This window comes from Loxodonta africana, chromosome 3 (genome assembly GCF_030014295.1).
Source record: "Loxodonta africana isolate mLoxAfr1 chromosome 3, mLoxAfr1.hap2, whole genome shotgun sequence".
Lineage (NCBI taxonomy): Eukaryota > Metazoa > Chordata > Mammalia > Proboscidea > Elephantidae > Loxodonta > Loxodonta africana.
In genome coordinates this window covers 71,172,210-71,186,800 of record NC_087344.1, presented here as the reverse complement: position 1 = coordinate 71,186,800, position 14,591 = coordinate 71,172,210, and the positions used below count along the sequence as shown (strand labels likewise).

General features: G+C 40.6%; 1 protein-coding gene across 4 annotated transcripts in view; it reads right to left on the bottom strand.

Annotated features, from left to right (window-relative positions):
* The window catches only part of ZMYM1 (zinc finger MYM-type containing 1), a 32,876-nt gene extending 29,039 nt beyond the window's left edge, over window positions 1-3,837 (bottom strand). The window contains exons 1-2 of one of the 4 annotated variants that reach the window (XM_064281685.1): window positions 3,459-3,515; window positions 2,700-2,893 (exon numbers count right to left, since the gene is read on the bottom strand). Coding sequence is in view for 1 of the 4 variants with exons in the window: in XM_003415488.4 (XP_003415536.3) it covers window positions 3,459-3,552 (94 nt within the window). In the remaining 3 variants the exon portion in view is untranslated. Of the gene's footprint in view, window positions 1-2,699; window positions 3,433-3,458; window positions 3,701-3,724 lie in introns of those variants that run through there. The other 3 variants (XM_064281686.1, XM_003415488.4, XM_064281684.1) reach the window with 3 other exon arrangements.
* Window positions 3,838-14,591: the final 10,754 nt, after the last annotated feature.

Genomic DNA, 14,591 nt, shown 5'->3' with positions numbered 1-14,591 from the left:
CTGTGAGACGTTCTAAAACCTAAATGTTCATCAATAAAGAGTGGTTAAACAAATTTGGGTATATCTATATTATAGAAAACTATGCTGTTGTTTGATTTAGAATATATTGCCCTGGAGGGACATCATACTATATTGTTAACTGGGAAAAGCAATAGTTGGTCCTATTTATATAAGAAAAAACTATACATGTAATAAATTATATCAGTAGAAGGTCTCTTAACTGATCTTCACTTAACAAATTCACTGTGTTAACCAAAAAGAAACAGTTGTTTCACTGAAAACTAAACTGAATGCTTGGAAAAGACTCAATAACAAGAACTACTTTAAAAAATACTAAGAATTATAGGTAAAACAATTTTAAAAGACTGGGAAAAAAAATCATAAAACTCCTAAATAAATTTTTACTTTAAATGTTCTGCAATGTTCTTACTTTGCCTTTAAAGAAACTAAAATTGAACATTTTAAACAATCTGTTACCGGTTTAGTTTATGTAAGACAAAAAATTAGTAACTGTAATCATAGATTCACACTCTAAGAAAGTGCCTTGAACATATACATAAGATTGGCAAATGAACATATACTTCTAGTTCATCAATCCACTACCAGTCATGATTATGTCTACATTTGACAAGAAGGGGAGAGGATTAAGGCAAAAGATTTAACAAGAGTTAGGTACGAAGGAGCATTAGAAGAATAGTAAACAAGTCATAAATTAAGACCATGTCTCAAGCTGGGAGGTTGAGGGCTAGCAAATTCCCATCATCCTTTAAAGCTCAAATGTCACATCTCCAAAGCACTCTCTAATTTCTCTACTCATTCTCACTCTCAAGCAGAAATTGTTTTAATTGTCTGGGTTCCCACTGCTTCTCAGACCTTTGTTAGAGCTACTGTTGCTTTGCATTATAGCAACTTCTTAATATAATAAACTTTGCATAGATTGATTTCAGTTGAGTTCTGCAAGTTCTTTTACTGGCTTGACAGGGAGGCTGGAGGCAGGAGGCTGAACACTTTTAAACAAAACTAAAATGTCCATGCCTAATTCTTAGGCAATGGGGAGCCACCATTTATGAAGTGCTGGGGCTCGGGGGTTACAAAAATAAATAAGATGTCATCCGATCCTCATACTGCTCTCCCTAGCAGAGTATAGTAAGTGCAAGAATTTAAGTATTTACAAGGTACAAAGCAGCAATGAGGCAGGGGAGGATGATCAAAGAAGTCTTCTGGAAGGTGAAATCTGAGCTAGGTTTTAGTGTCTAGCAAGCATTGCCACCACCCATCAGTTTGTTGTATGGTGGTGGCTTGCATGTTGCTATGACGGTGGAAGCTATGCCACTGGTATTTCACATAACAGCAGGATCACCCAGGATGGACAGGTTTCAACAGAGCTTCCAGATTAAGACAGACTAGGAAGATAGGTCCGGCAATCTACTTCTGAAAATTAGCCAATGAAAACCTGATGGATGACAACAGAACATTTGCTTCTCCTGTTTTGGATACATCATCAGGAGGGATCAATCACTGGAGGAGGACGTCATGTTTGGTGAAGTAGAGGGCCAACGAGGGCGAGTGGAGACCCTCAGTGAGATGGAGAGGCACAGTGGTCACAATGATGGACTCAAACATCTCAGTGACTGTGAGGACGACACAGCCCCAGGCATCATTTCATTCTGGTGTGCATGGGATCACTATGAGTTGGAGTCGACTTGATGGCCGCTAACAAGAAGAAGCAAGCATTGATAGGGGATACTGCAGCATAGGAACAATATAAATAAAAGCACAAATATGAGGGAAATAAAGTGTAGGATTACTGTTGAAGATAAAATGCAAGGGTCACAGTGGAAGGAGATGATGTTGGAAAAGCAGACATAGATTAGGAAGTTCCTTGAACACAACCCCAAAGTCCTAGAACTTAATCTTGTAAGTCAGTAGCTCTCAAACTGTGCTTTTGAGGTTCAGCAAATGTTTCATTTTTAAAATAAAAATTTACTTAAAAAACACAAAAACTAATAAAAGCATGAGATACACTTAACTGTGTTATATACCAAAGGTTAAGTTTTTAGAGACCCTTCCAAAATATTAACTTGTTGTGAAAAACACAGACCTTCAGAAAACAGCTTCTATTACCATCTGGTGAATACAGGTCAATTCCTGGTAGTGTGGCACTGAGTAGGAAGAAAGGCCTGGCTATCTACTTCTGAAAAATCAGCCAGTGAAAACCCTAAGGATCATAGCAGTCCATTCTGTCGTGCATGGGGTCACCATGAGTAAAGGGCTGACTCTGTGGCAACTAATGAAGAAGTGGCACTGATTTGAAGGTTACAGCTTTGCACTGATCCTTTTTGGATTCTAACTTGTATACGTTCTAAAACCCTAGAAGTAAATTCACTATTTTAGCAAATGCATCTATCTACTCCTTTAATGCTCTTACTTCAACCTAAGAGTTAAATGGGCGAAGTGGAAATGCCTAACAATGTGGAGTCCTGATGCTGGAAAGGCTAAATGCCGTTCTTGTTATAAATTTGGGGGCTGTCTTATGTATTTGTGAAGAGGAATACAAGCTACTAACTCTTAAAGCAAAAATTCACCACTCCTCTCCTTCCGGATCAGCTTAAGCGAAAAACATCCTGAGACTACATTCTGAGAAACCTGATAAAGTTACTGTTGGCAAGCACTAAAGCAAACAAACAAAATAAACAAACCCGTTGCCGTTGATTGAATTCCGACTCATGGCGACCCTACAGGACAGAGAACTGCTCCACAGTTTCCAAAGAGCACCTGGTGCATTTGAACTGCTGACCTGTTCGTTAGCAGCCACAACACTTAACCACTATGCCACCAGGGTTTCGTTGCAAGCACTAGTCCACGCAAATTAAGATATTCGCAATTCTGTACACTAAAGCAAAACAATGAAACAAAGTGTGATTTCGAGACTGATAAAGACTGCGCCACCATCTAATCCCAATTTTAAGTCCGAATTCATGGAGTCAAATTTATCAAATTATAATATTCTTTCATAGTAATTCTCTAATCTCTTTTAGCTGAGATCCCGTGTACGATTCCATGTGCAAGAGGAGTTCCATGATTTTTTTTTTTGTTTGTTTGAAAAACCACTGCTTAATGAAGGAGAGCTATGAGGCAGCAGAGAGACCAAAGGCTGAAAGCCCAGTTGCGACGCCGTCACAGCAGGCGGCGCGAAATGCTGGACGTGGAGGCAACGAGCCCGATTCTTTGCAGGCAAGGTTAAAGGAGACCATAAACACAATCCAGGTCCGGGCCTGGCCCGGCGGTCCCGACCAGCACACGGCGGAGTCCGCGCTCAGGCCCGGTGCCTAGAACCCTGGCCCAACCCCGGCGCTTCAGCCTCCCTCCGACAGGCCAAACTCTCCGCCCCTCTCCGGTAAGGCACGGTGGTTGGACAGGAATAAAAACCGATCCCAAGGCCGTATACGGAGGCTTACTAATTTCTCTTAGGGACGTTCGCCGCGTGAGACTTCTCAAAAGAACTTCGACACAGCCTTTGCGCGCCACTGACGCGAAACGACCCCGCCCCATTCCCGTCGTGCTCTACGGCTGAGCATGCGCAGCGCAGCCGGCCCGGTGTGGTCCCTTCTCCCTGCCTTGGGAAAGGAAGGGCGACCTTGGGGATAGAAAGGCAGGTGGGAGAGGGGGAGGGGGACAGACTGTGGTGTCGGGTGGACCTGTACCTTGCATCCCCACAGCTTACCATTGAAGTCATTTCTAGATTGACTTGATCCTTAAAGTCGGGAGTGATCGGCGCTTCGATTTCCTCTACAACTTCACTAGCCGTGTGACCCGGAGCAGTTTGGCCACTTCTGTAAATCCGTTTAGTAAATCCCAATTTCTTCATCCTTGACATAGAGATTGGAAACGCTGGTGGTGGTTGCTAACCAAAAGGTTGGCAGTTCGAATGCACCAAGCACTGCTTGGAAACTGTGGGGCAGTTCTACTCTGTCCTATTGGGTCGCTATGAGTCGGAATCCACTCCACCGCAACGGGTTTTTTGGTTTTGACGTGGAGATCATTACAGTGTCATAGGATTGTGGAGATTAAAGAGGCAGTGCTAGGAAAGGGCCAGGTACAGAGTAAATTCCCAGTAAAAAGAATTATGTGCAGGGTAGAGAGCGGGGTGCAGGCTGTTTCCATTTTTGGAAGCTTTCTTTGGAAGCTTTCAGTATATTAAACTTAAAACAATCCCAGATCAGTGTTGCAAAAATCATGGTATGTTTTAAATGCCTATATTTAACAAATTAACACTTTCAACGCCTAAAAAAGAACAGGATAAAATAATTGTGCTATTTCCAAAATCATATTTAAAAAAATTCATATTAGGATTATAAAAGGTGTATAAAGCTATACGATGAATTTATTGCAATCTTATCACTGACCATAACTTCTTCTTTTTTTTTTTTTATTGTGGTAGGTATACTTGTAATAAATCACTTGCCATTTCAGCGTTTTTCACATGTACATTTCAGTGACATCAGGGTTGACAATAACTTCATAAGGAGAAATTATCAAAATGTAAATTTGAAGCTCTTTGTGAATGTGAGGTTCAGGTCAAAAGCACCTAGTGATCCCTGCTGCTATGACCCCTAAGTAGCCTCTGTCATTAATCTTAAATTCAGATCCTTTGGTGACTTTGAATACTAGAATAGTAACTGAAGTTAATTTCTAACAGTTATACTTACCTTCCAACATTCATAATAATCTATTCTTTTACACTGTTAGAATTGGAAGGTAACCCCCACCCCAAAAAAAAACCTGTCGCGGTTGAGTCGATTCCGACTCACAGCAACCCTATAGGACAGAGTAAAACTGCCCATAGACAGGTGCGGACTGGCACCCTAATGCATCCGTTTTACCAAAGGGGAAAGAGGACCAGAGGGCAAAGGTAATTTACCCCAAGTCACACAATGACTCAGTAGCTGGGATTAGACTAGAATCCAAAAATGAATTCTGGTCCAGTGGGCCTCCAAAGGCAAGTGATATCATCATCATTAACTTCTTGGGACTTGAAAAATGGAGGATTCATGATATCAGAAAAACTGTGAGGATATGTGATAATTTCAAGAAATTGTAGTACTTCAGCCTCCCTCCCTGATACAGCTGAAAATTTGGCCTGAAGTTTCAGGCAGTAGACCAGGATGTAGGTCACAAATTCTGCATCTTTCTTGCCCTGAAGCCTCAACAGTTTACAGAGGTTGAGATACTAAAGACAGATAGGGTGGAGAGCTCTGGGAGATAGGGGAATCTTCTTTTCAATCCTGTTCTTCATAGCTCGGTTAGAGAAAATTACCTTGATGGTATGATAATGATGGTTTAGGTATGAAGGGAAGAAACAAGAAAACAAGAAACTGGAGCTGGAGGGCATTTCCCAACCTCTGAAAAATTCACTTGGGAATGTGTAGCACAGGGGTAACTTTTGTAACACCAGGAGCATGCAGGAACTAGGAATGTACCGGTAAGTTAAATCAGAGTTAGGTGTAAGAGTGTGGGGTGTTGGGGACTGCAATTGGGCTTAAAGGGGCAATTGCTACTGTTAAAAATAATATTAATCAAGTAATAGAAATTGATGGAAGATTAATATATGATTTGCAAATCGGGGTAACATTTTGACTAGAGAATCAAAAAAGTTCCAATGAAGAAGGACCTTTCACAAATTTTTATATTCCATTTCATAGCTAATAATTATACATTGCCATGGAAATACGGTCAGAACAGTGTTTACATAATAAAATACCCTAAAACACAGCTTCTTGTCTGACCTTGGAGTTTCTATTTCTCGTGATTTAGGAAATAATATTGGAATCATTATTCCCTGTCCTTGAGCGTAGAAAATGTGACCCAGCTGGAGTTGAGCTCACAAGAGCTCACTAGGACTCAAAAGGACACATCAACTGGGCCCTGAGATAAAGACAATAGATACAATAATCTTGGCAAATATCTTTTAGGAACCTTTCACATAAGCCAGAATGCAAAAGAATTTCCACTCTTATCATTTTCTATAAGCATTTAGTGAATAGAAATTTGCTGGACCAGCGAAGACCCTCCTAACTGTTGTTACTGAAACCTGTACCAGTGATTGTTAAGGAAGGCAATTCAAAATGTAGGATCACAGTTTCTAGCCAATCTGTGAAAAGGTGAAGCTTTCGATGGTTTTGCCCATTTGTAATGTTAATATATACTGATGACTCTGTAACCTTCCTTGGGCTCCAACAGACATAGCTGTGGCAACATTCTGTCAGTTTTCCTATTCTTGTTTACTCTGTAATATTCTCTGGACTTGGACAGACATGCCTGTGGCAGCATGCTTGTCCATTTTCCCATTCTTGTTTATTCTGTAATGTTCTTTGGACTTGGGCAGGCATGGCTGTGAAACATGCTTGTCCGTTTTCCCATTCTTGCTTACTCTCTAATATTTCTTTGGACTTAAGCAGACATTAGTTCTGGCAGCTAATGCTTGTCCGCTTCTCAACTTTTGTCTTTTTGAATATATGCCAAATAAAACTTTCTTTTTGCTTTACTAAACTTTGTGATTTTTTTTCCCCTACAACACTGGAAACTGACTATACATAGATAATTCTTCAAAGACCACAAGGCCCAGGGAGAACATTCTATACAAATTAAGCCAGACTAAAGTTTGACCTAAAGGTGACTTTTAGAAAACTAGTATTCTAGGTTCAAAGATCATCTCAGGGTGATGGTTTGTGTGGGTCACTTCAGCCTCCATGGAGCCCAGAAATCTGTATTCCATGAGAATTAAAACTCCATTTCTCATTACTTAGCTCAGATTGTTGCTATTCAGGAACGAAAGACCCAGTGTCGGCCAACTTTCCAAGAGAAGTCTGTGAAATTGCCTGACTTAAAAAAACATGTTGGACTCCAGACAGGGACTGGACTGGACTATAAGATAGAAAATGATGCTGGTGAGGAGTGAGCTTCTTGGCTAAAGCAGACACATGAGACTATGTGGGCAGCTCCTATCTGGAGGGGAGATGAGAAGGCAAAGGGGAACGGAAGCTGGATAAAGGGACATGGGGAATACAGGGTAGAGAGAAGGAGTGTGCTATCTCATTAGGCAGAGAGCAACTAGGAGTACATAGCAAGGTGTATATACATTTTTGTATGAGAGACTGACTTGATTTGTGAACTTTCACTTAAAACACAATAAAAAAAAAAGTTGGAGAACAAAGTGGGGGGCCTCACACTACCTGATTTTAGGACATATTATACTACCACAATAGTCAAAACAGCCTGGTACTGGTACAACGACAGATACATAGACCAATGGAACAGAATTGAGAATCCAGACATAAATCCATCCATATATGAGCAGCTGATATTTGACAAAGGCCCAAAGTCAGTTAAATGGGGGAAAAGACAGTCTGTTTAACAGCTGGTGCTGGCATAACTGGATATCCATCTGCAAAAATATGAAACAAGACCCATACCTCACACCATGCACAAAAACTAACTCAAAATGGATCAAAGACCTAAATATAAAATCTAAAACGATAAAGATCATGGAAGAAAAAATGGGGACAATGCTAGGAGCACTAATACATGGCATAAACAGTATATAAAATATTACTAACAGTACAAACACCAGAAGAGAAACTAGATAACTGGATGTTGTTGTTGGGTGCCGTCGAGTCGGTTCTGACTCATAGCAACCCTACGCACAACCGAACGAAACACTGCCTGGTCCTGAGCCATCCTTAAAAATCTTTGTTATGCTTAAGCTCATTGTTGCAGCCACTGTGTCAATCCACCTCACTGAGGGTCTTCCTCTTTTCCGCTGACCCTGTACTCTGCCACGCATGATGTCCTTCTCCAGGGACTGATCCCTCCTGACAACATGTCCAAAGTATGTAAGACGCAGTCTTGCCATCCTTGCTTCTAAGGAGCATTCTGGTTGTACTTCTTCTAAGATAGGTTTGTTTGTTCTTTTTGCAGCCCAAGGTATATTCAATATTCTTCGTCAACACCACAATTCAAAGGCATCGATTCTTCTTCGGTCTTCCTTATTCATTGTCCAGTTTTCACATGTGTATGATGCGATTGAAAATACCATGGCTTGGGTCAGGTGCACCTTAGTCTTCAGGGTGACATCTTTGCTCTTCAACACTTTGAAGAGGTCCTTTGCAGAAGATTTGCCCAATACGTTGCGTCTTTTGATTTCTTGACTACTGCTTCCATGGCTGTTGATTGTGGATCCAAGTAAAATGAAATCCTTGACAACTTCAATCTTTTCTCCATTTATCATGATGTTGCTCATTGGTCCAGTTGTGAGGATGTTTGTTTTCTTTATGTTGAAATGTAATCCATACTGAAGGCTGTGACTTTTGATCTTCATTAGTAAGTGCTTCAAGTCCTCTTCACTTTCAGCAAGCAAGGTTGTGTCATCTGCATAACGCAGGTTGTTAATGAGTCTTCCTCCAATCTTGATGCCCTGTTCTTCTTCATATAGTCCAGCTTCTCAGATTATTTGCTCAGCATACAGATTAAATAGGTATGGTGAAAGAATACAACTCTGACGCACACCTTTCCTGACTTTAAACCAATCAGCATCCCCTTGTTCCGTCTGAACAACTGCCTCTTGATCTATGTAAAGGTTCCTCATGAGCACAATTAAGTGTTCTGGAATTCCCATTCTTCGCAGTGTTATCCATAGTTTGTTATGATCCACACAGTTGAATGCCTTTGCATAATCAATAAAACACAGGTAAACATCCTTGTGGTATTCTCTTCTTTCAGCCAGGATCCATCTGACATCAGCAATGATATCCCTGGTTCCACGTCCTCTTCTGAAACCAGCCTGAATTTCTGGCAGTTCCCTTTCGAGATACTGCTGCAGCCATTTTTGAATGATCTTCAGCAGAATTTTGCCTGCGTGTGATATTAATGATATTGTTCTATAATTTCCACATTTGGTTGGATCACCTGTCTTGGGGATAGGCATAAATATGGATCTCTTCCAGTCAGTTGGCCAGGAAGCTGTCTTCCATATTTCTTGGCATAGACGAGTGAGCACCTCCAGCACTGCATCTGTTTGTTGAAACATCTCAATTGATATTCCATCAATTCCTGGAGCCTTGTTTTTTGCCAATGCCTTCAGAGCAGCTTGGATTTCTCCCTTCAGTACCATCGGTTCCTGATCATATGCCACCTCTTGAAATGGTTGAATATCGACTAATTCTTTTTGGTATAATGACTCTGTGTATTCTTTCCATCTTCTTTTGATGCTTCCTGCATCATTTAATATTTTCCCCATGGAATCCTTCACTATTGCAACTCAAGGCTTGAATTTTTTCTTCAGTTCTTTCAGCATGAGAAATGCTGAGCGTGTTCTTCCCTTTTGGTTTTCCATCTCCAGCTCTTTGCACATGTCATTATAATACTTTATTTTGTCTTCTCGAGGGGCCCTTTGAAATCTTCTATTTGGTTCTTTTACTTCATGAAGTCTTCCTTTTGCTTTAGCTGCTCGATGCTCAAGAGCAAGTTTCAGAGTCTCCTCTGACATCCACCTTGGTCTTTTCTTTCTTTCCTGTCTTTTCGGTGACCTCTTGCTTTCTTCATGGATAATGTCCTTGATGTCATTCCACAACTCATCTGGTCTTCGGTCACTAGTGTTCAATGCATGAAATCTATTCTTCAGATGGCCTCTAAATTCAGGTGGGATATACTCAAGGTCATATTTTGGCTCTTGTGGACTTGCTCTGATTTTCTTCAGTTTCAGCTTGAACTTTCATAGGAGCAACTGATGGTCTGTTTCACCGTTGGCCCCTGGCCTTGTTCTGACTGATGATATTGAGCTTTTCCATCGTCTCTTTCCACAGATAACTGGAAGCTCCTAAAAATCAAACACCTATGCTCATCCAAAGACTTCACCTAAAGAGCAAAAAGATTACCTACAGACTGGGAAAAAGTTTTTAGCTATGACATTTCTGATCAGCATCTGATCTCTAAAATCTACATGATACTGCAAAAACTCAACTACAAAAAGACGAATAACCCAATTAAAAAAATGGGCAAAGGATATGAACAGGCACCTGATCAAAGGAGATATTCAGGAAGCCAACAGATACATGAGGAAATGCTCACGATCATTAGCCATTAGAGAAATGCAAACCAAAACTACTATGAGATACCATCTCACTCCAACAGGGCTGGCATTAATCCAAAAAACACAAAATAATAAATGTTGGAGAGGTTGTGGAGAGACTGGAACACTTACACACTCCTGGTGGGAAAGTAAAATGGTACAACCACTTTAGAAACTGATTTGGCGGTTCCTTAAAAAGCTAGAAATAGAACTACCATATGATCCAGCAGTCCCACTCCTTGGAATATATCCTAGAAAAATAAGAGCCTTTGCACGAACAGATATATGCACACCCATGTTTATTGCAGCACTGTTTACAATAGCAAAAAGATGGAAGCAAGCAAGGTGTCCATCAAGAGATGAATGGATAAGTAAATTATGGTATATTCACAGAATGGAATACTTTGCAACAATTAAGAACAACGATGAATCTGTGAAACATTTCATAACGTGGAGATGTTTCTGGAAGGCATTATGCTGAGTGAAATTAGTCAGTTGCAAAAGGACAAATATTATATAAAACCACTATTATAAGAACTCTAGATAACGTTTAAACACAGGAAATATTCTTTAATGGTTATGAGGGTGGGGAGGGAGGGAGAGGGTTATTCACTAACTAGATAGTAGAAAAGAATTATTTTAGGTGAAGGGAAGGGAAGACACAACACAGGGGAAGTCAGCACAACTGGACTAAACTAAAAGCAAAGAAGTTTCCTGAATACAACAAAACGCTTTGAAGGCCAGAGTAGCAGGAATGGGGGTCTGGGGACCTTGGTTTCAGGGAACATCTAGGTCAACTGGCGTAACTAAATGTATTAAGAAAACGTTCTACAACCCACTTTAGTGAGAGATGTCTGGAGTCTTAAATGCTAGCATGGAGCCATCTAAGATGCATCAATTGGTCTCAACCTACCTGGAGCAAAGGAGAGTGAAGAACACCAAAAACATATGGTAAAGATGAGCCCAAGAGGCAGAAACGGCCACATAAACCAGAGACTCCATCAGCCTGAGACCAGAAGAACTGGATGGTGCCCAGGTACCATCAATCACTGCCCTGAGAGGGAACAGAACAGAGAATCCCTGATAGAGCAGGGGAACAGGGGGATGCAGATTTCTAATTCTTGTAAAAAGACCAGGCTTAATGGTTTGACTGAGACTGGAGGGACCCCGACGGTCATGGTCCCCAGACCCTTTCTTAGTGCTAGATTGGAGCCATTCTCGAAGCCAACTCTCCGGACAGGGATTGGACTGGACTATACAATAGACAATGATACTGGTGAGGAGTGAGCTTCTTGGCTCAAGGAGACACGTGAGACTACATGAGCAACTCCTATCTGGTGGCAAGATGCGAAGGAGGAGGGGGACAGGAGCGGGTTGAATGGACACAGGGAATACAGGGTGGAGAGGAGGAATGTGCTGTCTCATTAGGAGGATAGCAGCTAGGAGTACATAGCAAGGTGTGTATAACTTTTTGTATGAGAGACTGACTTGATTTGTAAACTTTTGCTAAAGCACAATAAATAAATAAATAAATGTTGGAAACCAATAAAAATTTTTAGAAATGTCAAGGATATGGAAAGTAACAACTCTGTGGACTAAATGAAGTTTGTAGGCTGCCTATTTACAAACTTTGGATTATATATCAGAAGCCGAGAGTCTCTGTGTGGTGCAAATAGGTAATGAAGTTGGCTGCTCACCAAAAGGGTGGAAGTTCAAGTTGACTCAGAGGCACCTCAGAAGAAAGACCTGGCAATCTACTTCTGAAAAAATCAACTATTAAAAACCCTATGGAGCACAGTTCTACTCTGACACATATTCTAGGGTAAAAACATCACAAAGTTTAGTAAAGCCAAAAGAAAGGTTTTACTTGTCAAATGTTCAAAGAGGCAAAAATAGGAAACAGACAAGCATGCTGCCAGAGCCATATCTGCTGAGTCCAAGGACTATTACAGAACAGACAAAAGTGGGAAAATGGACAAGCATGCTGCTAGAGCCATGTCTCTCCAGTCCAAGGAACATTACAGAATCATCAGTGTATATTAACATTACAAATGGGCAAAACCATTGAAAGCTTCACCTTTTCACAGATTGGCTAAAAATTGTTAAGTCACCATGATTCTACATTTTGAATTGTCTTTCTTAATAATCATTGCCACAGGTTTCAGTAACAACAGTCGGGAGGGTCTTTATTGGTCCATAAATCATACTATTCACTAAATGCTAATTAAAAAAAGATAAGAGTGGAAGGTATGTGGGTCTTTTATGATGTTTTATTAGCTTATGTGAAAGGCTCCCTAAAAGATATTTTCCAAGATTGTCCTAGCTATCGTCTTTACACCTCAGGGCCCAGTTGATGTGGCCTTGTGGGTCCTTATGAATCCAGCTCCAGCTGGGTCACATTCCAGGACAAGGAATAATACTTCCAATAGTATCTCCTAAATCACACAACCCCAACTTGTCCGTCAATTTGTCCTACTGTGGGGGGCTTGCGCTTTGCTGTGATGCTCCAAACTATGCCACTGGTATTCAAATAGCAATAGGGTCATCCATGGCAGACAGGTTTCAGCTGAGCTTCCAGACTAAGACAGACTAGAAAGAAGGACGTGGCAGTCAACGTCTGAAAAAAATTAGCCAGTGAAAACCTTATGAATAGCAGCAGAACATCGTCTGATATAGTGCCAGAAGATGAGCCCCTCAGGTTTGGAAGGCACTCAAAAGATAAATGGGGAAGAGCTACCTCCTCAAAGTAGAGTTGACCTTAATGACGCGGATGGAGTCAAGTTTCAGGGCTTTCATTTGCTGATGTGGCACAACTCAAAATGAGAAGAAACAGCTGCAAATGTCCATTAATAATAGGAACGTGGAATGTACGAAATATAAATCTAGGAAAATTGGAAATCGTCAAAAAGGAAATGGAACACATAAACATTGATATTCCAGGCATTAGTGAGTGGAAATGGACTGGTATTGGCCATTTTGAATCAGACAATCATATGGTGTACTACGCTGGGAATGACAAGTTGAAGAGGAATGGCATTGTGTCCTTCATCAAAGAGAACATTTCAAGATCTTTCTTGATGTACAATACTGTCATACATCTACGAGGAAGACCAGTTAATATGACTATTATTCAAATTTATGCAACAACAATTTAGGTCAAAGATGAAGAAACTGAAGATTTTTAGCAACATCTACAGTCTGAAAATGATCGAACATACAATCGGGATGCATTGATAATTACTGGTGATTGGAATGCAAAAGTTGGAAACAAAGAAGAAGGATCGGTAGTTGGAAAATATGGCCTTGGTGACAGAAACGATGCCGGAGATCGCATGATAGAATTTTGCAAGACCAACAACTTCTTCATTGCAAATATCTTTTCAACAACATAAACAGCGACTATACACATTGGACCTCACCAGAGGGAATACATAGGAATCAAATCTACTACATCTGTGGAAGAGACAATGGAAAAGCTCAATATCATCAGTCATAACAAGGCCATCAATTGCTCATAAGCGAGTTCAAGTTGAAGCTGAAGAAAATTAGAACAAATCCTCAAGTGCCAAAGTATGAACTTGAGTGCATCACACCTGAATTTAAAGACCACCTCAAAAATAGATTTGATGCATTTAAAACTAATGACCAAAGATCAGACGAGTTATGGAATGACATCAAGGCCATCACACATGAAGAAAGCAAGAGGTCATTCAAAAGACAGGAAAGAAAGAAAAGACCTAAATGGATGTCAGAAGAGGCACTGAAACTTGCTCTTGAACATTGAGTAGCTAAAGCAAATGGAAGAAATGATGAAGTAAAAGAACCGAATAGAAGTCTTCAAAGGGCGGCTCGAGAAGACAAAATAAAATACTATAATGACATGTGCAAAGACCCAGAGTTAGAAAACCAAAGGAGAAGAACATGCTCGGCATTACTCAAGCTGAAAGAACTGAAGAAAAAATTTAAGCCTTAAGTTGCACTGAAGGATTCTACAGGGAAAATATTGAATGACCCAGGAAGAATCAAAACAAGATGGAAGGAATACACAGAGTCACTGTACCGAAAAGAACTGGCTGATGCTCAACCATTTCAGGAGGTAGCATATGATCAAGAACCAATGGTTCTGAAGGAAGAAATCCAAGCTGCACTGAAGCCGTTGTTGAAAATCAAGCCTTCAGGAACTGACAGAATACCAATTGAGATGTTTCAACAAACGGTTGCAGAGCTGGAACTGCTTACTTGTCTATGTTAGGAAACTTGGAATACAACTACGGGCCAACCGATTGGAAAACAGCCATATTTATGCCTATTCCAATGAAAGATGATCCAACCAAATGCAGAAATTATCCAACGATATCATTAATATCACATGCAAGTAAAATTTTGCTGAAGACCATTCAAAAGTGGTCGGAGCAGTACATTGACCAGGGAACTGCCAGAAATTTAAGCCGAACTCATAAGAGGA